The following is a 26,095-nucleotide window of genomic DNA, read 5'->3' as shown; positions in this document are numbered from 1 at the left end:
CCTTTGACTTGTCAACTAGACCATGGCACCTCCTCAGGAAGCCCATTCCAATGTCTAATCACCTTTTCTGTGAAGCAATTTTTCTTAATGCCCAACCTAAACCTCCCCTGACGTAACTTAAGACTTCATCCTCTCATCCTACTGTTAGCTGCCTGGGAGAAGAGGCTGACCCCCATCTGGCTATAACCTTCTTTCAGGTAGTTGAAGAGAGTGATAACATCACTCCTGAGCCTTCTCCTCTCCAGGCTAACCAACCCCAGCTTCCTCAGCTACTTCTCATCAGACACTTTGTGCTCCAGACACTTCACCAATGACATCGCCCTTCTCTGGACTTCTTCCTATGTTTCTTGTCATGCTCTGGCTGTTCCTCTTAAGTAAGAGACATAAACATGGCACCTGAGCCTGCTAAAGATAATGGCCGAGCTTTCGTGCACCACAGAAAGAGCAGAGGGAAGATATGAACCTGTCCCAATGTTACTGTCATTCTCCCTAAATCTGTTCTTTATACCCATGGAATTGGTGGGTGGGGTGAAAGACCTCCAAACCAAACATGTTAATTGCAATGAGTTTGACTTTGCACTTTTCCTTACTGATTCTTCATAAGCCATTCTTCTAGGGGTCTGTAAGCTTTGTGCAGCAAGGTTTGTGTGCATATGGTACCTGGCACCAGGAGGTCTCCTCCCACTGGAACTACTGGGCATTGCTATAATGTACAGAGTAAATAGAAATAGCAGTCAAAGCATCACCAATAAAAGAGTAAATCTGATTAACTGCAATAAAGCACTTTCATGGATGCTCAGTGATATTTTACTGGGCTCTCAGGCCTTGCATATCCTCCAAATCTTTATGAATAGATGAGAGTAAATAATAACATTTTGGTGAACACTGAAATACTTGGCATTTTCAAGAGGCCAGGATCTATTTTATAATTCTCGAGGATTTAAAATAATTTCCTTTAAGCTGTTTACAGTTGAAGGAGGGAGGAGAGGGAGGAGGAGGAGGAGGAGGGGGGCAGGGAGGCGGTGTCGGTCCGGGCTGTCAGCGCAGCGCCTCGCAGCAGCGCACTGGGCGGTGACCGCTAGGCGGCGCCACGCCCGCGGGCCGCCAGCCGCCAGGGGGCGCTCGATGCCGCTGCTGCCGGAGCGCGGGATCGGCCTCACCCGCGGCTGCGGGGCAGTGTGGGGTGTGAGGAGTGTGTGGGGTCTGTGGGGCAGTGTGGGGTCTGAGGGGCAGTGTGGGGTCTGTGGGGCAGTGTGGGATCTGAGGGGCAGTGTGGGGGTCTGAGGGGCAGTGTGGGGTGTGAGGAGTGTGTGGGGTCTGTGGGGCTGTGTGGGGTCTGTGGGGCAGTGTGGGGTGTGAGGAGTGTGTGGGGTCTGTGGGGCTGTGTGGGGTCTGTGGGGCTGTGTGGGGTCTGTGGGGCAGTGCCGGGGCTGTGGGGCAGTGTGGGGTCTGAGGGGCAGTGTGGGGTCTGAGGGGCAGTGTGGGGTCTGAGGGGCAGTGTAGGAGGTGCGGGACTGCGGGGCAGTGCCGGAGTTGGGGCGGGGCTGCGCGCAGCCCTCCGGTCTCCTGGCGGTTCGCTCCGCAGGGGTTCGCGCTGGTTTTCACGCGTCTCCGCCGCCGCTATGACAGGGACGTGTTTGTGAGTGTGTGACGGCGCTCACGGGCTGCCTGCCCCGCAGTGCCCACCCGGCACCCTACCCGCCGCCGTCGGGCAGCACGGAAGTGTCGGGGGTCTCGCAGCCACCAATTTGATTTGGGTACGACCGAATTGAGGCGTGTGGATGCGGGCACGTTTCTGTCAGATGCACTCCAGACCAGTTTGGTAATTGATACGGCTGAGGGCTGGGTCCTTGTTATAGTCATGGAATTATCACAGAATGGTTTAGCTCGGAAGAGACCTTTAAAGACCACCTAATCCGACCCCCATCAAAGGGCAGGGACAACTTCAACTACATTTGGTTGCTCAAGGTCCCGTCCAGCCTGACAGTGAATGCTGTCAGGGATGGGGCGTCTGCAGCTGTTTGGGGCGCTCTCTAAGTGTCGCTCCCCTCAGAATCCCGTTCAGGACGGGACCGCGGTCAGTTTGTCCCCTGCTGGCACAGCCGCTGCTGGGGGCCATGGCGGGGCTCTGGCCCCCGCGGCTCCTGGGCTGCCACAGACAAAAGGGTGAGATTGAGAGGAGGCTGGGAGACTTGCCCTGCTGCTCCACAACTACTTGGGGCCAGATCCTACTTCCACGAGAGTCCCAGGGCCTTTCAGTGCCGATTTTGGTTGGGGATTGGCTCCAGTCCCACATCACATATTCTTCTGAAGTGAGCTGTGGCTGTGCATGGCTGGGCTATAAGGCAGCTGCATTTCCTCTTTCCCATTGTGGGGTGCATGGAACAATTAGTATTTGTGCATTAAACCCTTCTGAAATAAAATCTCATGACTGCCATCTCTCTGTTTGCTATATTTGAACTGGTTGGAAGATTGTTTAAATATATCTCATGGACAGTTTACAACATGAATTATTTCCTGCCTTTGAAAAGCCATGGTTTTAAAATAACTGGCAAGTTTATTACAATGAAAAGTCACATTCCTAAAACAAGTCATCAAAAGAACAATTTTTAGCAATGACTGGTTTCCAGCATTCACCATTCAGAAATGTTGCAGAGTGTGATCTTGGTTTAAATAAAATAAATAGAAAAAGGCTGCATGTTTGATCTGCCCAGCATTCCTGGGTGTTCCAAGCAGGATTCCTACTATCTAGCTGAGGTTCTAAGTTTTTTTTCTTAGTACCCCTGCACCTGTGATTAGGTTACTACCCCAAGTTGCTCTCAGTTGGGTATCTAAAGCAGCTGTTGTGAATGTCCCCTATAAAAATGTCCAGTCCCTCTCACTTTGTAGCATTATAAAATGGTTTTACTGAATACTGTGTAATATGTATCAAAATGTTGGGGGGTGGGGTAGAAAAAATGGGTTAAACGCACTAAGAAAAGTGCATTTAGAGTTGTGCTCCCATGTGGTGGTCTTACAAAATTTTAAGTATTGTTTTTTTCTGTGAATGTATCTTAACATTTTTGATGTTTTAATTTGTTCTCATCTTTATTTTTTTTTCTTTTTTTTTTCTTCCCTACTCAGCTCTTGCCCCTGTTCTTTGCCTCTGGTTTTGTTGGTGAGGATATCACAGTGATGTCTGCATTCAACCTGCTGCATTTGGTGACAAAGAGCCAGCCAGTGGCCCTGCGAGCCTGTGGGCTTCCCTCAGGTTGAATGGGTGCTGCTTGTTGTGTCATGCATAATAAAGGCCCTTGTAGGAATGGGTGTCTCTGCTGCAGGAAACAATGTGCTATGGGTTGTTCTGTTTAAATTCTCCTTTAAAGCAGAAGTTTATTTACACTTTTTTAATTTTTTTTTTTTTTTGTAAAAGTCACTTGAGTTGAGTGAGCAATTTCATATCTGAGAATTTAAGAACCTTGGAAATGCTGACTTGTCCAAAATTCTTCATCTTAAATTTTATATTATTTTCCTCATTCTTGGCTAAAACTTTGTAATTAAACTGAAAATATTTTATTAAATTCCATTCCTAATTTTAAAAGAGACTATCTAAACGAATTTCACATATTGATTGCTATTAAATCATAGGACTTAAAAATATTTTCCAAAATATTTAGCATTATATTATAGTTATATTCCATGTGTTTCTTTCCACAGTTTTTATAAATCAAGTGTGTTATACTGAAAATCATGTAAAAAAAGTGTGTAGAATTTAAAACTTAATTCTTTAATTCCTCCAACACCATATTCCTTAGTTATGTGACACTTTTCTACATAACTAAGTGAAAACATGCAATTCAATGCCCACATGCAGCTGCACTTTTCATGTAAGGTCTAGGTTTGTTCATTAGGTCTGGGAAGGGTGCCATAAGACCACATCTCCATGAATTGATTATATCATGCAAACCTTGAACATAAGTATTTTTTATTTCACTTAAATTGCAAGTCTGTAATGTCAGCGTAAAAGGTCAGTGTACAGGGTTATGTGGGAGAAAATATACTGAGTTAATTTTGAACATTACTAGAAATTTTCTTGACATCCAAATAAAAAAGATACAGTCGTGGCTGATCTCTGTTTGAAGCCTCAAAAATGGGCCAGCTTGGATGTTAGTGCTACACTCACAACTGGTTCATAAGAGTGCAGAATGTTACAAGCAGTTTCTCCCAGACCTCGACTTAGCAAGCATATGGAGATGATGTTTTAAAGATTTTTTTTGGTGATAGGACATCAGTTTTCAAGCTGATGGATTTTTCTAAAGCTTATTAGAGTTTATTTGAACTAAATCTGAGTCCAATTTTTGCAGCATTTACGTTCCATTTCCCCCACATGTGCACAAAACTCCTATTAACCTTGATAGGAACTGCAAACACATATTGAGGAAGAGAGAGAATAACCCACATTGTGTCAGCTTGACCTCGGTTTCCTGTTATATTTGCTGCTGAGCCAGATTTAAAATCCTAAAAATATTGGGTAAGCAAATTTCTTTAACCCTCATTATGCATCTTTCGATATGTGCTCATATTACTGGTGTCTACCTTAACATGGGGGCACTCAGTCTTTGTGTCCCCACTCTCTAAAGGAGATCTGCAAGCTGATCAGCTAGAAACACACGCAGCCCATGGGAGATTTTGCTGTTCTGTGCCTGTTTCCAAAACACTGCATTAGCTGTTTTATCAAGTTGTTTTTCAGTCATAATCCAGTAGTCACATTTTGGAATAAAAAGTTAACACTACTCTTTATTCCCATCCCTTAGATCTCTAACTGTGGGACCATTAATAGATTGAGTTCCACTAACTGACAACTTTATATATATATATATTTTTTTTTTTTATTTTTTTTTTATAGATATTTATAGATATATATATAGATATATATATATTATATATCTATATATAATAAGCCCAAATTCATCTGCTAACAGTGGAATAATATACAATCACATATCTCACATATTTTAAGAGTAATCTAAATTCCCCAGATGCTTAAAAAGTAAGGTAGACTTGTTTTGCCTTTGGTTTGGTGTTTGTGTGTGGTGTATGGGATTGCAAGTAAATGGCATAGCATGTATCAAATAAAACATGGGAAGGAAATGTAGAGCCAACATCTGCTTAAATGCCACAATGCCCTGTGACTTTGGCTTCTGAATATACAGAAAACCCCCCAAGTTCTCAAGAGTTTTTTATAATGTAACACTTTGAGCTAGTACTTTTCCCACCATCCAGTTGTGTGTTAATTGCAATACTGTAACCATGCCACCATGCCATGTGTCCACCTAGTCTGGGACAGTGTGTGATTTGGCCACCTTCTAATTGAGTGGCAAAGTCAATATGGAAAGAGACTTTTTAACCTTCTGGGGCCCGTGCTCAGAGTAAGGAAGCGAAGTGCTGTCACAGCATTAAACTGGGCTTTCAAACAATGTTTTAAACACTATGCAGTTAAATATCTGCAGGACAAGGATTTGAATGAAAGTATTGTTTCAATTTTTATGCTTGGAATGGTACTTCTGTCCTTCCTGTAAAGAATAAAGTAACACAATGCAATATATTATTTATATTTAATATACAGTTGTAGATCATAAACAAGGGATTTTTTTCCTCCTCCCCCTTCCTCCTAATTATTTAAATTAATTAAATACTATTGGGAGGTATCTGAGAATAGAGATGACCCGTGCCTTCTTTGATCTACTATTTTCTAAGCACTTGTGAGTTTCACTTGTGCTGGTGAAGTGTTTTTACTTGTTCTTTTTCTGTTTGTATATTAGCACCTGGAGTGCGGATCTGTTCTTCAAAACGGTATTTTTTAAATATTTTTTTGTCTGAAGTTAGGACTAAACGTTTCAGTGTGTGCACACCTAGTGCACTGTTTGCCCATAACATTTTTTGTAGACAAGATGGCAAGTCTGAGCAGGAGCAGGCGCTCCCAGCAGATGGCACTAGGCATTTGCTGTTCTGCACACCCAGGGCTCCATGAAAAGCTTGCCGTCTAGGAGTCATTCATACAGAAAATACACCCTGAGACCTTAGGAACATTTACAGGTATTTTAAGAAAAGCAAGAATACTGGGGAAAAAACCAAAATCTTTGCCCATATGCAAGCTACCATCACATTGGTTCAAGGTTTCTTCATTGTCAATGATGACCTCAGCTCCATTGTGTCTGTTGTGTGACACAGGTGTTGCTCCTTGAGTCCACTTTATTAGAGATGAATGTTCTGAATTTCTTTGGAAATGTAGGATGCACTCAGCACCTGCTGGGATTTAATTCACAGAAATTAAGTTTCTTAAAAAAACCCACTTCAAAATCATGACAATCCCCACCAAACTTTTAATATAAAAACTACTTCATCTGCTTTATGCATACTAAGAAGCAACTGATACAAGTCATGATTCCATGTACATATGTTTTCTGAAGCAGACCACCAAGCTATAACGTAAAAAGATAGCTTATATTGCTTTGCTGTGTTTTTTAATTATTATGGGTTCTCATTTCTTAAAAAGACCCTATATTTCTTTAACACTTTGAATGTTGTGCTGCTTACATCACATTTTTTGCATGTGATAATTTGGCTTTTCCTCTCCTGTAGATCAAAGAAAATTATGGTGCTTGTAAAATTAAGTAAAAGTAATGATGAAGAAATTATAGAGGTAGACTTGGGGTTGTTTTTTTTTTTTCCATATAATAAAGTCCTAGATAATATTAAATTGTTGTGTAGTGTTTAATTACTAAAATAACTACTAGCAGGAAACCATACTTTTCTAGCATTAGATTAAACTACAATGCATCTGTATGAAGATGGTGTTGGGCATATGGTGTAAGTCTTTATTAAGTAAATAACTATAGTATGGTTTCTCATTCTTTTATTAAATCTTTAATTCTATGTTTTAATAGAATGTCTTTTCATAAAATTGAAATTAATAGTCAACAGAAAATTACTAGGTATCAACATTGAATTTTTAGCAGTAATGTGTTAACATAAAGAATTATGTTTAGGAACAGATCTTGAAAACATTTGCATATATGAATTATGTTTATGCCTTTGTTCCTCTGAACTCTCAATGAAATATCTGTGTGCGTACTGTTTGCCAGATACGGCTTTAATGACCGAAAGTCTAGTTAAGACCTTAGCCTTGTGGATTCAAAGAATGGAAGTTGCAGTCAAACTTGGTGTGACTTGAGTATGACTGAATGTTTCATATTGTCTATGTTCAGAGATAGAATTTCTATAATGTATGTTATAACTTCCTCATAGTTTTCCGCAATGTGTATCACCAGAGATGTACTACTACAGATGTCTGTTCACATGGTCCAAAAGAAAATAAAAGTAAGAGTGATATTGCATAGCACAAACCATCCATACAGCTATGGTTAAATGCCTGTTATTGAACCATATATATACGAATGTTTTCATTATAAATTCATATTTTCTGGGGTTTATATCTTGAATATAAAAATTTGCTCTGGGTTTAAGTATATCATACAAGGTCTTAGATGAATGTACTTTTTCCTCAGAACTGGCTGGGGGGGCAAAAATTAAAACTCATTAGTATCCAGCTAAATTAAAAAAAAAAAAAAAGCAAATATAAATTTGGATCTAAAATAGATTTTAAAATTTAAAACAGTCTTACAAATACTTAGTTTACTGCCTCCCAGCAGTTATGAGGAAGACTCTTGAAAAGAGTGGAAAATATCCACTATGTGAACACAATAGTCAATAGCATGTGAAACCATTCATGTGTCATTATTATATCAATGTCTGTGTATATGTTTTCCTTTTAGTCATATGAGAGTAGAACACTGTATTATCATAATAGAGCATAAAATTATCATACTTTTGGAATGGCTTTAAAATGAATTTTTAAAAATTAGATAAAGCTGTCTTAAGGGGAGTAAATTTGATGTACCATATTTACAATTATTTCTTTTGGCTAGAATGCCTTAATGCATTTTAAGATTAAATTTATTAGTAGATATCTCTTCAGGTGTAATACTCTTAAGAGTGCCTGATACTTGCCAAACTTGGGATCATGAAGAAGACTAGAAGCCTTCTGTTATGTTCCCTAGCAGTTATACTCTGTTTCTACACTCTTTTTAAATTTTTGTTCAGGTGGAGTTTTGTACTGTCCCATATCTGCTCTGGAGACAGATGCTGTCCCACTTGGGTGGAGGGATCCTCGGTGATTCTTGCACTGAGAAGCACTGGAATGATGAGACATTTCTTGTTCTCCCAGATCATGCAGAAAGACAGTCCCTTAATGTGTTCTCTGATGGATCTTTTAAGGTTGTTCTTATTCTCTTCCTGCTCCCATAAAGGACCACAAGCCATTTCTACCCTTCTTGCAGAAATGTTTTAATTCCGGGAGTACATAAATTTCCTGTGTTCCATTCCTGAGCCTTCTGCAGCTAAGAGTTAGTGTGTTTTCTGCTTAGTTGGGTATGGAAAAGATGAATTTTCAGCAGGGTGTTTCTGGGTTTTAAAGCTTCTCATGAAAAGTTACTTTTTTTAGTTATCAGAGTGTCTAACAGGAGGACTACGAAGTCCTTTAAGGCCTGCCTTCATTTTTTCTCCCTCCAATTAAAAGCAACTCCTGTCTTTGTCTTTTTTCCTGTCTTTTTTCTTTTCTCTGAGGAGTATATGATGAAGGTTTCAGAGAAGATTGTGATGTAAAGGAGAGATGACAGCACACAGAAATGAAGGAGATTTTCTATATTGCTAAGCTGAGGGAGGACAAGCAAGAAAATGTGCAAGAATTCAATGTGAGCCCTAAAGTCAGTAAGAGTGTGTTGGGAAACAATGGAGGAGACGATCACATAGGGAATGTATGAGCTTGGAATTTGATGGAACCTTGAATGGGTCTAGAGTGTGGACTGGGAGTCAGTCACTAGAGGATTGAACATTACCATAACTTAACTGCTAGGTTAACCATAAGTTTCTACAGCACAGATCATGGTCCGAGAGTAAATGAGTAGAGACAAGTTGTGTCCCTGAGAATGCTAAGCAGGGGAAATTGTTCTTAGTTACAAGCTAAATATATATCTCAGTTTGTGATTTCCTTCAAGAGAAGCTGTGTTGGGAAGGGATCCATGGCTAGGGTACAAAGGTGCCCTCCGCTGTGTCTGGAGAAGAGGTTCTTGTGGGATGGGAGGTGCTGGCAGCTTTGTGCACTGTGGGTCAGAACTCCCTCATCAATGCTCTGGCCCGGGTCAGTGAGTCCTGTGGAGAGCAGAGCAAGGAAAGGCTTGACTGAATCCTCTTAAGGCCCTTTTACAGGGCTTGACCCCATCTTCTTGACCCATAAGGCATGGCTGAATTCTAACAAAAAATAAGGAATTCCAGAAGGCCCATTAGGGAATGAAGTTGGCAGTTACAAAGCTTTTTGACTATTCCTCTCTACCTTTAGCCTTGAAGCAGATTGGGAGGGGAGGGGGCTACAGTGTTTTCTGTGGTGGTCATAGCAGAGCATAAACTGGAGCAGAGTGTCCCAGCAGTTCCTGTCTTCATGCTGGGTATGTCCCTCAGTGCTGGGAGAAGTGGAATGGAAGGCCACAGAGCAGGCGGTGCTTTTCCAAAAATGTTCCTTACCCAGTGCAAGACTGGAGACAGATCAAGTTTTGCAGGGGGTTAGATCTGGGCTGTTATAGAGAATTGCAGGAGAGGCAAGACTTTCCCCCAGCCCCCTCCTTTCCTCCACTGCCATCCCAAGTACAGATTGCGGCACCTTGAGTCTTGAAATCCAGTGCTCATTTCACAGGCCACACATCACTATTGTGGAGGAAGCAGCAGGAGGATTTAGCAACAGCCTGAATGCCAAAATAAGCTACACACCACTGCTGGAAAATGCTGACTTTTTAATTGTTTCTGCTGCAGGGTTAAACCTTTATTAAAGCTGTGTGAATAAACTTACTTTGATGACTTACTGAAATATTTTAAATGCAAAAGGTAGCATAAAGCACACTTAATTAATCTTAATCCTACTGTTAATAAAATGCCTTTCCATATGTTGGGCACCCTTTTATTGATTCTGTCAGAAATCTACTGACCAGATAGAGAGTGCTCAGTGTGTCTGTCTTTCTTGTTTTTAATTTAAACAAATGTAGTGCCTGTGAAAGGTGCTAGGATAATATCAGAAAAACAAAAGTCTCTTTGGGGGGGAGAGGAAGAGAACTCTATCGTTATAAATACTCCCCCTTCCATTGCTGTACCAATAGATCTTGATCTTGTCTTGCCTGGTTTGCATCCAAGAGAAAGGCAAATAGGTCAGCTGCCCTGTGCACTCTGTCTTTGGCCATCTCAGCAGAAACAATAATAAATGTGGCAGTTTATAACATAATGAGCCTTTGCTCCACTTAATTGAAGATTCTTCTATTCACCAACCTCTGCTGAGCAGCCACATGCTGTTGCAGCAATACTAGTGAAGATGACAGATCAAAAAGCTTCATCTCCACCAGCTAGAGTAGGGTGGTGGTGGACTCCTCTCAGTTGTTATAATTTGGAAAGGCTGTGAGACCAAGTTTGTGTCTAGTAGTGACATTTATTTCATTGATGTCAGATATGGAAGTAAAGTAGACATGGCTGGAGAGGACAAAAGGAGCTGATTTTCTTTCCCCCTTTCCTGGTATGCAAAACACTTCAGTCTTTTGTTAAATGTTTTTTACAGTCACAGGGAGGAGAGACAGCTTCAGATTGCTTTTCCAGGGAATGTCTCTTTGGCTTGCATGGCTGCCTTAGCCGAGTAAATTGCTGCAAGCAGGTTTGCAGACCTGTGGAAACAAAAGATGCTGCCTATATGGGCCTTCTGGGGTTCCAGTACCACTTTCTGTAGAGAGAAAACCAGTGCATATAGATGCATTAGATGGCAGCTTGGGGAGATTGATTGATTGATTTAGTGCTTGAGAAATTTGCTGTCATATAGGAAATTTCTGATGGCGATTCAAAATACATGTGTTTGTATTAAACAAAGAGCTGTGCTGATGAACAGGTAGGAAAAATAAAGGTGACAGCTCTGTTACTTGATTGTATGGGAAGTTTGCAAGTTTGCAGAGAAGGGGCTTGCCCTTTGCTTGTGGCCATCTAACCCTCCTGGTTGTGAAGTAAATAATTTTTTTAAAGACAGTTAGTTTTTGGGTGGTGTTCTTTAAGACAGAACCTGGAATTTGACCCAAAATTCAAACTGCTGTCCTGGTACCTGGCTTTTGGATTTTCAACGCACAATATAGTGGAAATGGTCTTCGCTCCATTACTCCTAATGCTTGCATGAAACTGCAAATGGTATTTCAACAGCAGGTGGGAGTTAGCTACCTACAGCAAGAAAGCAAAGGAGCCACAGATCTGTTTTTCAATGTGTAAAACATTTACAGGATTTTTTAATGATGAGGTTTGAATTTTACTTAAACCTGACCTCCCAACATTTCAGACGGAGTTCAGAAACTGAAGTTTCCATTTCTTTTGCAACATCTATCCTAGTCACCAGCAGGTTAAGGTAATTTGAAATGGCTCGTGAGGGGATTATAAAAAGAACTATCATGTCAAATTATCATGTCATTTATTTTCCAAATAAAAGCCAATAGAACTATTTGCAATGTAACCATTCTCAAGAGTTGTTCTTTTATAAACTAGATAGCAGTTCCTGGCTTGTTTGCAGTGAGAGAACACTGCAGCATTCTCCTAAGGCTGATGACTAGAGGCCGCAGAGAACAAATTAAACAGAAATTAAAATATGTGAGAGAGTAAAATACGTGAATTTGCCTTTTCTTAATCAGACAGTGAGGCAAAACTGGCAACAAGAGGCATAAACTGTGTAAATCTGAAGTATTAAGAAATCAGAGATTCCACTTTTAATAATACTAAATGTTAGCAATAGCATATGTAAGGATATTTATTTAAAGAAATGTATGCAAACATTTTTTAATTTCGTGGAATTCATCTTAATAGCAGTTTGAGGTAATTTACCATCGATCTACCAAGGTCTGACCCACTCATGAAGGGACAGACTTTGGGAAGCAGAGAGATATATACTTAGAGCCAGATTCCGTAGTCCTATGTATGTTCATAGACTCTTAAGTAACTATGCATATTCTCAATAATCTGCCCACACAGGCCACTTTGCAGGATTGGGTCTGGGGTGGGATATGAAAAGTAAAATCTACTGGAAGGCCCCTAAAAAACTGCTTGGTTATATTAAAAGTAGTAGTACTGAAAAGTAGAAGCCAGATTTATGATATGTCTGTGGTCTGCTGGAACATTTGATCTTGCTTTATTTAGTTCAGGAAGTCTAAGTGGTATGTGCTCAGTGCATGACTGTAATGTCCATTAATGCAGTGGAATATAAGCATAGGTAGAAGAGGGAAAATTAATGTTGTGTCCTCCATGCAGTTGAAATGGTGAGTTAATTTCAGTGATAGGAAGCAACAAAACATAAGAGAAAATTGTTAGAATGGTTCAAAAGACTGTTTGATATAGGAAAGCTATCAGGCAAAATGCCATGTATTTCAGGGCATGTCAGACACTAATCACCACCCTCTGGTGTGCTGGAACAGGTGAGGGGCTGAGTGGTGAGGAGTAATGGTCTGCTAATTTGTGTCCGTCCGTCTGAAAATATCTTGTTGCTGGTTTTCTTGTGATTGGTTATAGGGAAGGAATGTTATGAACCACAGGTTTGAAAAGGTCAGTTGGAACTTATATGTGAGGTGAGATGCTTAATGTCTTCATTATCAGGTCAACACTCAGAAAGTACTTTCTGTTCACTTAATTTGTACAGCAGACTTCAGAGCTGAACTCTGAAATGCCCATAGTTTGCAGGTGAATAGTAAATGGCAGCATGCACTGCCTTGTTTTTCAGAAAAAAAAAACATTCCTAAATGTTTCACCCCCCTCAGCTTTTTCTTCCTTTTTTTTTTTTTTTTTTTTTTTTTTTAATGCATTAAGATTTGTGAGGCTGGTCTTTTCCTCACAAAGGCTACCATCCTGCTCCATGAGGATGTGCCTTGAGCAGTGCTGTAGATGTTGCCAGAGGGCTGAAGGCAAGTGCCTGTTGGTGACAGCTGCCTGCACATTGCTCTTCTTAGGAGTGCCAACCCCAAAGAAGGCACCATGGGGTGCTGATTAGAGAGATTTAATCTGGCCTTCGATCCTGCAGTGGAATGTAAAGGGGATTTTGTCTGCCTTTGCAGGCCAGCATTCATCTCTTAACAGCTGCATCTGACTGGAGTTCAGAACATAGCTGTCCTGGGCTTTTCTAAAAGTCATTGCTGAGAACGCCACCTCCAAACAACAAGAGTGCTAATACAGACCCTATGAACCCAGGTTCTCTTATACTGCATTTAATTTAGCCTCACCTTTAATCAGTAACCACACTGATATAATGCTGTTTGTAGAACTGATGACCTTTTCTCTCATTTGCCTCAAACTATGGTTTGGTAGTGAACTATGAGCCTGCCTTTACAGCTGAGCTGCTGAAGCATTTTGTTGCCAGTATGGAACCTTTCCAAACCTCATCCCATCTATGGAGAACCAGACTGAGGAAGGTGGTCAGCCTGCCCGTTTATTCTCTGGTTTAATAATGAGCTAGGTAACAGCTCCATTACTAGTGGCAGTTTTTCTCATATTGGGCATATCTTTGTGTAGCTTTATGTTGTCCCCTCCCAAGATACAAACAGTTGGCTTGAATGTGACAGTCATGTCAGAAAGGAACAGTTGCAAAATCAGAAGCAGACACTTTTGCTGAAAATTGTGCACTCTTGCATATAATTTTTTTCCTAACTGAAGGAATGTATTCCTAGAATCTTACACAGTAGTTTCTAGGATTCATTGCATTTTTATAGAAGCTTGTAGGCTATCTCTGTTTCAGATGACATACTCTTATATCCTCTGCAGTCAGGGATGAGTCTTGCTTTGCCTCCTTGCCTCTATGGCAATAGGGAAATAGCATGATCCATTTACTGAGCTATCTTTTTACTGCCAGCAGTTAAATAATAAGTACAATTAATTGAATAGGGCCATTCTTGAATGCTGAGGGCTGGACCAAGAGATTTCCTTTATAATTTGTAGTGCAACTTTTTGTTGATCAATACTCAAATTACAAACTTGAAAAAACCTTTACTGGGGTCAGTTGCATTTTACCCCAGTGTAGTTTGGCAAAATTCCCCAGCAGACATAAATAATTGTTTGTATTATAAAACATAAGGTTAATTATTAAAACAAGGCAGGCAAAGATATTTTTGACATGCTTCCTACTTATGATCATTTTTATGGATCATGTGGCATCTAGAAATTTTCTTGTGCATATAGTCAACCCATAGATTGGAGAACATTAAATTTGTAAAAGATGAAAAATTATTTAAGGAAAGTAAAGGGGGAATACTGACCATTTTTTAAAATACTCAGTATTTTCTCTGTTTTCAAAGTGAAGTTATGCTTAGTTTGCCCTTTTTTTGCAGCAGTTAAGTAGCAAATTGATTTTTTTTTTTTAAATTATGAGTAGATATTTTAAAAAGTGAAGAGATGTTGGTTTGTAAGATTCTTTGTTGCTCTCTAGACTACTTTTTAAAACTGAAATTATAAAGACTGCCTCTCAAATAGTTTCTTTCTGAGCTGCATAATGCAAGATAACAATAGCTATTTATATAATGCATATGTTTCCTTTCCCTGTTAGCTATACTTTGAAAGACTTATTAGTCCTAGAGTCCTGCACGTTTGGAGAATAAAAACCTCCAAAGTTTGACATCTTTAAATAAGCAACCAAATGTTATAAAGAACAAACCTCACTTACAGTTAGGAAACAATATTTACATTTAAGGTTGAAAAGCCAGGATGTAGGAAAATTTTGCTAATTTGGAAGGTGACCTTTAAGTGCACCAAAACTAAATAATTTGTAAGCTATGGCACAGGGCACATTCCTGCAAAATTTGTGTGAATACTGCTTTAGTGGTTCTTGAAATACAAACAAAGAGACCTGGAATGAAATCTTTATCCCTCTCCCAAATAAGATTGAAGCTAACAAAGGCATACAGCAGCGCTCTTTCAAAGCTTGCCATTAAAATGAAGGCTGTGCAGCACAGCTAATGAGATGGGTCAGAGTGGAAAACAATCTGTTTTTAAGAATGTTTAGATCAAAAGTAATTTCTAATCTATGAAATAAAGTCGCTTTTCAATACTCTTCTTTCACTAGTAAAGCTTTTTATGTTTGCACTATTTACTTCAATCAGATGTTTTCAATTTTACTTTTTTCTTCCTGAAAATACTTCCTAGGGTTAGTTGGTAGTGACCAACAGCATTATTCTTTTTCTCTCTCCCCTATTCACCCACCCCCACACATTAAAAAATTGAGAAAAGAAGAGGGGGAGGAAGAAAGAAACATCTTTTCTTAAATGATTTGCAAGCATCTGTGCTCTAAGCTACTTTTTATGAACGCTTCTTAGTAATGACTCAAGGTAAAAAAGCAGAAAAGCATCCAATGTTAGGAAATTGCAATCCAATACCATGTAATTTAAACCTGCCATTGCCTCTCCTGTACTAAATGACATACAGATGGGTAGCTCTGTTGCCTCTACTTTGGGAACACAATTGGTCTTTTTATGAGTGTATATACATTACTAGCAAAAAATGTTTTTGTCGCAAATGTTTATTTCTTATTGTACCATATTTTAATTGCTGTCATAATTAGAGTGCCTTTTCCCTGCTGTATTTTCTCAGCCAATTTTTGCCAATGATTATCAAAGTTACCTGAATATTTTGCAATTTATGTTACTACTTTGGGAATTTTCATTCCCAAAAGTAACCTTATTGTTCTTTTTTGCTTTCCCAATGTGAATTTTTGCACTATACAGATGTTGATTTTTTATTCAGTAATCCTTATGTACTCCTTGGATTTTCTGTGTGAATTAAGCAAAGTGCTACGAATAGATTTTCAGAGGAGGGTAATTTCAACAGCAACCCTCCTTTGCAACAAATTTTACAAATTTATTGTTGAACCTTGTACAGCTTTGTGCATGAAGAAATTACTTACTCTTTAGGACTCCTATTCTAGTGCTTCAACAGTGAAAAAATAAAAAGGCTACTGTTATAAAGGATGAGGATGCAACTGGAAGTTAAATCAACCTCCTGTAATTCTGAAGGTTAGAATTGTTATTCAGCTACTTTAAAGGGTGCTGAAATTACCACATGTTGTGGCTAAACATCATATGCCCATTACCGTAAGTCTCCAATATAGATGTCTTGTAAAGAATGTTTCAGCTGTAGTTGGGATTTTTGCAGATTTTTTTTAATGTTTGAAAAATGGTACTTTCTTGTGAATTATTGTGTGCGCAACAATTTAGTGTATAACACACCAAAGGGCTTTGGCTGTAGCACATTGTCACTGCTCCAGTGGAATCACCTGGCTCTCTATAAAAATTCTTTTCTATACTTATATTTGAAGAAATAGTCAGCTGCAGTTCAGCTGAGCCATTCTTTGTGCATTAGGGACCAGTCTGGTCATTGACAAGTGAATGCAGAAGCTATACTGTGGCTGTCTGCCAAAGCAATTATTCAGGATTTAAGCTAAAAAGGCTCCTTCTCCCATATCCTCTCCTTTTGCAGGGTCATGTAGGGATAAAAAGGACTGTAAGGTGGTCTTTTCCCAGGAGGAGCTGAGGAAGCGGCTGACACCCCTGCAGTACCATGTCACTCAGGAGAAGGGGACTGAAAGGTAAGGCAGGATTAAGCAAAGCTGGATCTAAAAATACAGGCATCTTTCTTTTCCACACCTCCTCTTACTACTGTTTCCTCACCTTCCTCTACCAAGTTTTGTTAGTAGTTTTTTTTTCTTCCAGGATTTCTGCACTTGTTTACTAACCCCTACAAATTAACGCTACTGCAAAGACAAGCATCTGCAACAGGGGGGCCAGGGCCAAGGGTCTTGTGTGACTTTTTCTTTTAATGAACACTGCATGTCTTATAAAGTCACCAGGCTCATATTTAGAGTCTGTTTTTAGTTTACTACAAAACGTGTGGAAGTAATAGTGGTTTAGGTACACTTTTTTTGGAAGACATTGCAGTAAGCAGAACCACGAGGGAAATGGCCCCGTGCCAGGAGGCTGGAGTTTTGAAGGTGGCCATTGTAAGTATAGACGTTTTGGCTGCAGAAAGAAGGTAGCATAATTTAGTTCTTTTCCACCCCACTCCAATTTCTTTTTGAAGCACATGTGGAGAAGGTATTTATTGGCTCATTTGTGGTTGGAATGTCAAAAATTTTCAATAACTGCCCTCACATGGCTTTAGTCGCTGGAACCCAGCCTCAAGTCCTGGAGGGAAAAAAAAAAGGACTGGCTTCCAAGATTGTTCTTAGTGAATAAAGTCTCTCTCTCTCAGCTGATTCCAGCCAAAGGTAATTTGCCAAGGCCCAGCCATTTTTTGTTGTCTAATTTATACCACTGAGCTTGGCATAAGGCCGTGGCTTTACCTCTGCTCTAAATGTACTAATGATGTAACTGCTTGTTTTCATTCATGAGCTGAAAGAGCTCCCTGCTGCACGTGGGGTCCTGGTTAATAGGCAAACCTCTTCCTGATAGTGGCAAATTTGGAGGCTGAATGTGCCAGAGAGGCTGGTGGGGACAGTCCCCCTCTCTGCCCCGGCCCTCTCTGTCCTGCCGCAGCCCTGGTAGGCCACAGCGACGGTGGCCTTTGCTGGGAGGCCCGTCTTGCCTTCCCCCCAGCCCTCCACGCTCTTGTGTACCGGACCAACAACATGATTTAATGCACACAAACAATCGGAGATTAGGTCATTCTTAAAAATCCTGTTTATAAAAAAAAATTGGACCTCATAAAAAGGGTGAAAGGATAATAAAAACAAGCTGCTGAGCACATAGGCTTTTTGTTGGGCTAGCGCAGCTGATTCGTATTAGGTGAATGACCTCCTAGCCTTTTAGATTGTTAACTTAGAAAAATATTCCCTTAAAGCTGGAATATTGCTTTTCAACTGAAAATATAAGGCGCACACAGCTTGAAATCCTGGACCAATTATATAATTTTCAGCTACAATGTCTCTGCCGCCTGGGCAGCCGGTGTTGGCCTGACCCAGCGCCACGGCTCTGCAGCGCCCGGGCGGCCTCACACCTCGCTCCAGTGCAGCCACTGAGCCCTGCACACGGCCCAGACATGGACACAGCAAGGTGCGGCAGCTTCAGCTATGTGCCAAACAATCCGTGTTTACAAAAACTTGACATTTCACTTGCTAGATAGGGGAAGACTCCTGTTTTACCCCTTTTTGTTTTTGTTGTTGCTCCAGCCTTTGGACTGTGGGAAAATTTGCTTCCTTTTGCATGATGCATAACATCCGAGGCACACTAATGAGGACATTCTCCTTTTCCTGTGCCTGCTTTATTTGCTACCTTTAATAAAAAACAACTGCCAACTTAGAAATTGTGGGGTTCTTCTATAACATCTTTCTAAAGACTCAGCTACTTTAATAATTAAAAAAAGCCCAAATTCCTTTCTTTAATTTTAAAATGTAGTGTTGTTGTTTTCCCAGTGCCTTTGAGGGGGAATACACACACCATAAAGCTCAAGGAATATACAAATGTGTTGTTTGTGGAACTCCTTTATTCAAGTGAGTATGCTAAGTGTAGTTCTGAGATTTCTGTCTCTTAGGTTATGTGTAATCTTGTATATATTTCATACATAATTGTACAAGGTCATTCCACAGAATTACAGAATGGTGAAGTCATTCAACCTTTTAAGGAATACAAGAGAAGCGATGTAAATAATGCTGTAGTAAAATTTGTCTTATTGTAAAGATAAAAATCAGGATAAATAAGATAGGAAGATAACATTCTGGTAAAAGAGGAAATATGACAAGCAAAAAATTAATAATTTAACTTTTTTTTGTATATGCAGCTATGCCAAATAATTGTAACAGTCTTTCACTGTGTCAACAGATACTGAGTTTTGACTATTGTACTTACTTACAGGTAGCTTTAAGAGATGGTGGCAATGTTGAATTTTACACACAGCATTTTAGCTGATGATCGAGAAAAAAGTAGATGCTTTTTTTTTAGAATTCAAGCAGTTAAGAAAACAAAACCAAGGAAAATGGCATTACTTACTGAATTTATGTTTATCCCAATTAGCACATGGAGAGCTGGTTTAAAAATACCCTTTAGAAGTACTGTGGGAAATATGGCCCTAAATTTGATGCTAGAAGCAGTGCTGATTGAATTTCCTTGATCACTGCATTGTTCTGCACAGATTCTGTTGTTGTTTATGTGCTTTTTCTTATTTCTGGTGGCTTGTGTTCATTCTGATGAAGAATTTAATCTTTTATATTTTTTTTCTCCATCAGTTCACCCTAGCTCAGTCCCTCTAACTTGAAGAGTTACCTTTACAAGAGCATGAGGCAGAATGGTCAGGATACTGCTAATAGTATAGAACATTGTGCCAGTAATAGGTTAAAGGAAAATACAATTGATGTAGCTCTGGAATCACCAGATGTGGTAGTGATAGTTGTCCTCAAGAGACTGTCTGTAAAATGAGAGAAGCACTTCATCTCTGTAATGTTTGATTCCTCTGTTAGAAGGATTACCTGCAGAAGCTGGTAATAATGTGACTCTTTTGGGTTGAAAATCTGACAGTTACAGACCCAGCCAAGACAATAGTCTCATGTGATGTGTTACTATGGTCCTTGGCTTGAGGGTGCAAAGTGGGGATCCAAAGTCTCCATAACCTGTTTTTTTACTCTGCCACTTAGACATTCCACTGCTTACTATAGCTAAACCTTTTGTGGGGAGATCCTGGCTCTGTTGAAGTAAATTCATATTTGGCAAATGAATACAATGGAGTCAGGATTGCACTTTCTACATTTAAGACTGGCTTCCTTTTTATCATCTGATGGAGAATCTAATTCAGCTAGTTGTTCTGGCTGGCAACAGTGGGAAAAAATGCAGAAGCCAGTAGGAGTCCATCTTCTTTTGTGTATTGACCTCAAAATATCAGCATATGATGTCTTTCTCAACCAGGGAAGATAGATTTCTGAATCTTGGCTACTGATTCAGCCCAGACAGCTAAAAAAAGTGAGAAGGAAACATAGATAAGAGACTGTAAAATGTATGCTTTCTACTACATTTTCCCCACAGAGTGTAAATCACTGAACTATTTCCTTAGGAGTAAGATGGGAGTACGATACAAAGAAAGTCTATTGCCCCATTTAAAATGCAAGTAATTTTTGTGGTGGCATGGGATTTTTTGGTGGGTTTTTTTTTGCAATTTCCAAATAGTTATCTGAAACTTGCATTTACATTTGTTTCTCATTGATGTCCATTAATTTTTTTGTCCTTATGTCGTAGTAATCTGTAAATATATATATTTGGACTATGGACCTGTCAGTTTAACTAGGAAAGAGACTGGAGCTTCAGCAGTAATATTAACAAACTTCAACTTTTAACATTTCTGATTTACGTTGTTTCATTACCATGTGACACACGAGGTCAGGGAACACATGAATTTTATGCTCCAGATGAAAGACTTGTTTTTTGGTAAGTCTTTAAAATAGAACTGTGTCTCTATCACATGGAAGATAAAAGAAACAATTAGGAATGTCACATCTCTTCATCTACCTACTTGTCCTAGTGTTATGAGAAACCTCAAGCTTTATGGAGGACACGCTTTAACTTTTTCCACAATCAAAGGTGCCTCACATATAAAATGCATAATCATGCTATTGAATCTTATTATTCCATCTCTGAACTTTCACGCCAGGCAGTCTCCTACATCCCAGTACAGCTGCCTAAAAAAAGCAATAAATGAAAGAGCCAATAAACTAACCTCAAGAAGCTCCTTTTCTGCAAGCCAGTCCTTATGCAGTTTTGTGTTGCACTTACTTCAATCTAGCTGTAGGTTAATGCTAAAAGAAGGAACCCTGCTGCCCCCACCTTTCTCTAGGGTGTTTTTTCACAGCTAACTCTTCACTAGACCTCATCTGGTGTGGCTGGAGCATGTCTCAATGCAGAACTTGGATCTGACATAAAATTAATAAGCCAAAGAAAAAGTCCTTATACTTATCAACTGTACCCACTTGTGTTAATTTTTTATCAGCCATGTTTATCATGGCTAGACGGTCTCCACAGCAAGGTTGTGTTTTTCTGTATCAGTTCACAAAGAGCCACCCAAATCCTCAGTGTTTTCTAAGGGCCAACTGTTATTTGCAAGGTTGTGCCTACTCTAATTTTTCAAGGCATTTTCTTATACATTATGCAAGAATACCATTCTGCACACAGCCATGGAAACAGAAGGTTAAAATGGACCTAAGTGAAATCCACAACTCGTGCTACTGCCATAGGAGGGAATCTGTTCCATATTTAATAAACCATGGTCATGTCCTTTACCATATGCAGGACTGTGACAAAGATGTGGTATAGGTGGGAACTGGGAAGCCTGGGAGAATTATTTCCTTTTAAAAAGAAATATTGTTTTGTCAGTTTCCAGTTTTTAGGGCCAAAGACTAAATTACCAAGTCTTCATAAAACACCCACTGCTGCCTTTATTGCTTCCTGGAAGGAATTCTTGGTAATGGTGTTGGCTCTTCTGAACATGTACTAGCAGACATAGCAACAGGCTTATCCATGTTGTGTTTTCATTTGATTTTTGTTGATCTGTGTCAGGTCTTCTCAACATCTCTCAGACATCCAGTCAAGAGAAAATCAATGAGTGGCTGGGCAATGTTTATTGTACCATTAACATAGTACCACTCTTGCCTTCACAAGGCAAGGAAGGATTTCAGTCATCAGGCTAGATCTCTACAAGGAATTTCCTTGCACCAGTGCTACATGCTTAATGAATTACTGATTTTTATATTCTTTGAGGAAGACATATGAAAAATCAGCACTGGTTATCTGTTCAGGAAAGCCCATGTAACATCAATTACCTCGTTTCTCTAGTAAGATCCAAGAGAACTACTTGAGCAATTTCATCTGTCTTCACTGTCTCTTAGTTTCCTTAGAAGACTGTCAAACCCAGCAGCTTCTACTTAATAACATTTGTTTGAAGTAAGTTGGTTCACCCCAGTGTAGGAATCAACAAACTGTGTAGCTTGGAAAAGACTTTTAAAATCATTGGGTCCAACTGTTAACCCAGCACTGCAAAGCCACCACTAAACCATGTCTCCAGGTGCCACATCTACAGATCTTTTAAATAGTTCTGGCATGGTGACCCAAACACTTTCATGGGCAGTCTGTTCCAGTGCTTGACAATGCTTTCCACGTCAAGAAGAAATTTTACTAATGTCCAATCTAAACCTCCTCTGGAACAACTTGAATCCCTTTCCTCTCATTCTGTTGCTTGTTGCTTAAGAGAAGAGCTCAACACCCACCTGGCTACATCCTTCTTTCAGGTAGTTGTAGAGAGTGATAGGGTCTTCCCTGAGCATCCTTTTTGTGCTCCAGATCCTTCACCAGCATCCTTATCCTTCTCTGGACCCACTTAAGCACTTCAATGTCCTTCTTGTGGGGGGCCCAAAACTGAACAGGAGATGCAGCCTCAGCAGTGCTGAGTACAGGAAATGATCCTTGTATAGATTCTGATTCTACCATCCTTGTATAGATACTGATTCTAGTATGAATTTCATTGCTGTTTTCAGTGTAAAAGTACAATGTATTCTTTGTAAATTTTTAAGTCAGATATATTTTTTCCCTTTTTTGAAATTTATACTGCTTTGTAGTGACCGTTCATCAGTCACACTCCTTGGAAGAAGTAATTTTCAGTTGGTTTTAACCTACTTTATGCTTTTCTATGTGTACGTTATGTACCTCAAGTAAAAATCAGGTAGAGTGGATTTCTATGGACTGTGACTGCAGAAGGTATATATTTCTGTATTTATCTGCTTAGAGCTCTCACATTAAAGACATTCTGTCTCTCTGGGCAGAACTCACAGAGACTACTCTTCACCATCACTGGAGATATTTAAAAGACATGTAGATGTGGCACTTAGAAATACAGTTTTTAGTGATGGACTTGGCAGTGCTTGATTAATGATTGGACTCAATGATCATAAAAGTATTGCCCAACCTAAATAATTCTCTGATGTTAAAATGCTCATTTTAAATTTGGCTTTCCATCAATATGCAGAATAGAAATTATCTCATCATCTGTCAATAGTGATTTTTTTTTCTTTAACCAGGCTTATTAAGGAACTAGTATAGCATAATGCTGACTCCATGTCAATCCTTTAATAGTAATAAAACTGTATCATTTAATCTATTTGCCAATTTCAGCCAAGTTTTTCAGGGAAGTAGTTATTCAACCTCAAAGATATTAAGTCCTTAAGGCAGTAAGAAAATCAAGAGAGAGAACATTATCAAGCTCTCTTTGAGGGAAGACCTGAACAAGAGTTCAACTATATTACCAGATTTTAGCAGATAATTATTATTGTAAATAATATATATATTATTGTATTATAAAAGAGAATCAACATGAGGGTTGAAGAGAGACAGACATTAGGGATGTCCAGCTCTGCAAAATGTCTGTGAGTAGTTTTGCTGCCTGAGACACCACAGGATCTGTCCCCTGGGCACAATGCAGCAGCAAGCCAGCTTTGCTCTTTCTGCTTGGTTCTTAAAGCTTGGGGACTTCTCAAATACCCTGATGATGCCGGTCATAAATTCCTAAGTAGTTACATCAGGTCTTAATTTTTACATTGGAATACTGCTGCATTTTTCTTTCTGGAAGCTTGGCTTTCAGAACCTCATGAGTATGATCACTGACTGCTTTCCAGGTAATGGTTTGCATTTTCAGAAGGGCTATGTCTATACTTAAAAATAAAAGTCTCTTCTTTGGCCCTAAAGGCAAATGAGAAGACATGGCTTTGTGTTTTTAACATCAATTCCTCTACTCTGAAACAGAGTGGCCTGGTTCATTCTGCTTTTGGGGAATGGTCTCTGGCCTGAGCCTCCCCTGTGATTTACCTTGGTCCTCTCTAGGGTTCCCATCAGCGTGATAAGGACCAATGCCGTGTCCAGGGTTACGTTCACAACTGAGAATTACTGTGCTGGACTTCTTTAGCTTGCTAGCAATGCTGTAGCAGGAACACTGATACTGCAGCTAGGTATTTTTTGTACCACTGGGACGCAAACACAAAAGAGAGAGGATCAATTGTATTCTGCTCAGTCTCCTGGACCAGAACATGGTTTGGCTTGAATTGCATCAGGAGCCTGCTAGACCATCATCTCTTCAGCAAACTACCCATGCCAATATGGAACAAAATTCTTTGAAAAGGAAGATATACCAAAGATGCATCATCTTTATGAGTGTAACAGATCTTTATCAAAGTCCTTTTCAGAGAAGTAGTATATTGAATGTCTGCCCCTACCAATGTTCTGTTTAGCACCATTGAAGCACAGTCTTGTGAAGGAACAGCCTGGTATAAACTGCTAATGTAAAGGTCTAATAAAGCCAAGAAGAATAAATTACTTCTTCCATGTTAAAATACGAGGATCAGAACTGCAGAGTAATTTCTGAGAGAGTTGTGGGGCTTCCAAAGGCTGTTCCCCATGTTCCCTCAACAAAACCTACACAAACCTGTTAAATACTTCATCGTGAAAGGTAAAAGGAAAGGCAGTTGCAACACAACAGCAGAGGTTCTGCAGTAAGTTCTCGTTCCTCTCTCTTTTGACAAAGGCCTGCTTCCCTGGCAAGCAGCAGATCTATGTTAACTTCAGCTGTAGTGTGTCTGTTGACACTGTAATATGTGGCACTGAACAACTGCAGTTTAGTCATACTTAGGAAGGCAGTAGTTTAAAATTCAGACTACATGATGATTATCATTATTCCATTTCTCTCTCTTTCTTAGTACTTGACAGTCTGAAGAGCTGGTATATGATATCTTTTAAAAGAAACAGGTTGAAACCCTGCACCTCTTTGCAGTACATAAAAAACTACCATCATATATTCTATTGTTTGTGTTTGACTTAATTATTCCTGGGATCTTTACAAGTATTGCCACAGCCTGTGCTTAGCTAAATCTTTGCAGTAGCTCACTATTTCCTTGTATATGGTGCGTTGCCAGCTGAGCCTACTTGACAATTGTATTGTCATATGTTGTGTGTATTTGAGCCATATCAAAGTTGGAAATGAAAAGCACTTTATAAATACCCTCTTGTTCCCTTTAAGCATATAGACTCCTTTCTGAAGATACTTATGAGTTATTACCTGGCCTTCAAAATACTCCTATATAAGAGACAGAAGTAGAGAAAATATTCAGAAAGCTATGATCTGTTCATTTCGGGGTGGGAGGGTGGCATGTGGTGTTCCACTCTTGTTGTGATAAAAGACAATTTGTACAGTCAGGAACTGGCTCTGTAAGATGCATCTTGTCTGGTAGGATGCTTAGTATCAGAGTATGTACTATGATAACAAACAATGTACTGAGGAGTTTTTTCCTTCTAGTTAATGTAGTTTTAAAATTATAAAGGAGTCAAAGTGAGTATTTTTGTGTATAGCAGAACATCCCTTTGGAATGTACTTTCAGTATTTAATTTTATCCTATTTAATGACCATATTTTAGTTGAGCATTTTTAACAACCAAGTGCAATTAGTTTCTGACACATTTGCCTAACATTCTCTTGAGTAGCAAATATAAATTCTGGAAGAAGAAGAAAATGCTGCTTCCATTAAAATTGCTGTAAGCTTTGTCATTCCTTCAAGTAGCCAAGGTGACTGTTCTAGCTGAGTGCTTCTCTCACATATGCCACTTGTTGCTTATTTACAGTGCCAAAGATGCTTCATTATTTTCCTTGACTTTTTCTGTGCCTTACTAAGATTTCTAACAGTTTCTGTAATACTGTGTCCTAAATTTTACATCATTTTCCCAAGGGGAAAGGATGACCATAACATAGGTGACCCGCCTGCTCTTGATGGCTCCTAATACTACCTCCCATGTTGTGTTTTCTTTCATAGCTATTGTACTGTTGCCAGACAAAGTTTGATTCATTTATCACTCCCATATCAGTTTTCTGATGTGTTGTCCAGTAATTTATGACTGTTTGGAGCTTTGGTACTCATTACAGTGCCTAGTGACCCTTGTAACCCTCCTCCCCAT

At 39.5% G+C, this 26,095-nt stretch overlaps 1 protein-coding gene across 8 annotated transcripts in view; it reads left to right on the top strand.

The window, feature by feature from the left end:
- LOC131572987 (methionine-R-sulfoxide reductase B3, mitochondrial-like) overlaps positions 1 to 26,095 on the top strand; it is a 79,140-nt gene that overhangs the window by 16,331 nt on the left and 36,714 nt on the right. For 3 of the 8 annotated variants that reach the window (XM_058826466.1, XM_058826470.1, XM_058826471.1), the window contains exons 2-5: positions 3,124 to 3,250; positions 7,288 to 7,359; positions 16,612 to 16,720; positions 18,542 to 18,619. In XM_058826466.1, the coding sequence (XP_058682449.1) occupies positions 3,175 to 3,250; positions 7,288 to 7,359; positions 16,612 to 16,720; positions 18,542 to 18,619 (335 nt within the window). In that variant the 5' untranslated portion in view covers positions 3,124 to 3,174. The remainder of the gene's footprint in view (positions 1 to 3,123; positions 3,251 to 7,287; positions 7,360 to 16,611; positions 16,721 to 18,541; positions 18,620 to 26,095) is intronic. The other 5 variants (XM_058826467.1, XM_058826473.1, XM_058826468.1 and 2 more) reach the window with 4 other exon arrangements.

Source organism: Poecile atricapillus, chromosome Z (assembly GCF_030490865.1).
Source record: "Poecile atricapillus isolate bPoeAtr1 chromosome Z, bPoeAtr1.hap1, whole genome shotgun sequence".
In the NCBI taxonomy this organism is placed as follows: Eukaryota; Metazoa; Chordata; class Aves; order Passeriformes; family Paridae; genus Poecile; species Poecile atricapillus.
This window is presented reverse-complemented; position numbering and strand designations above follow the sequence as displayed.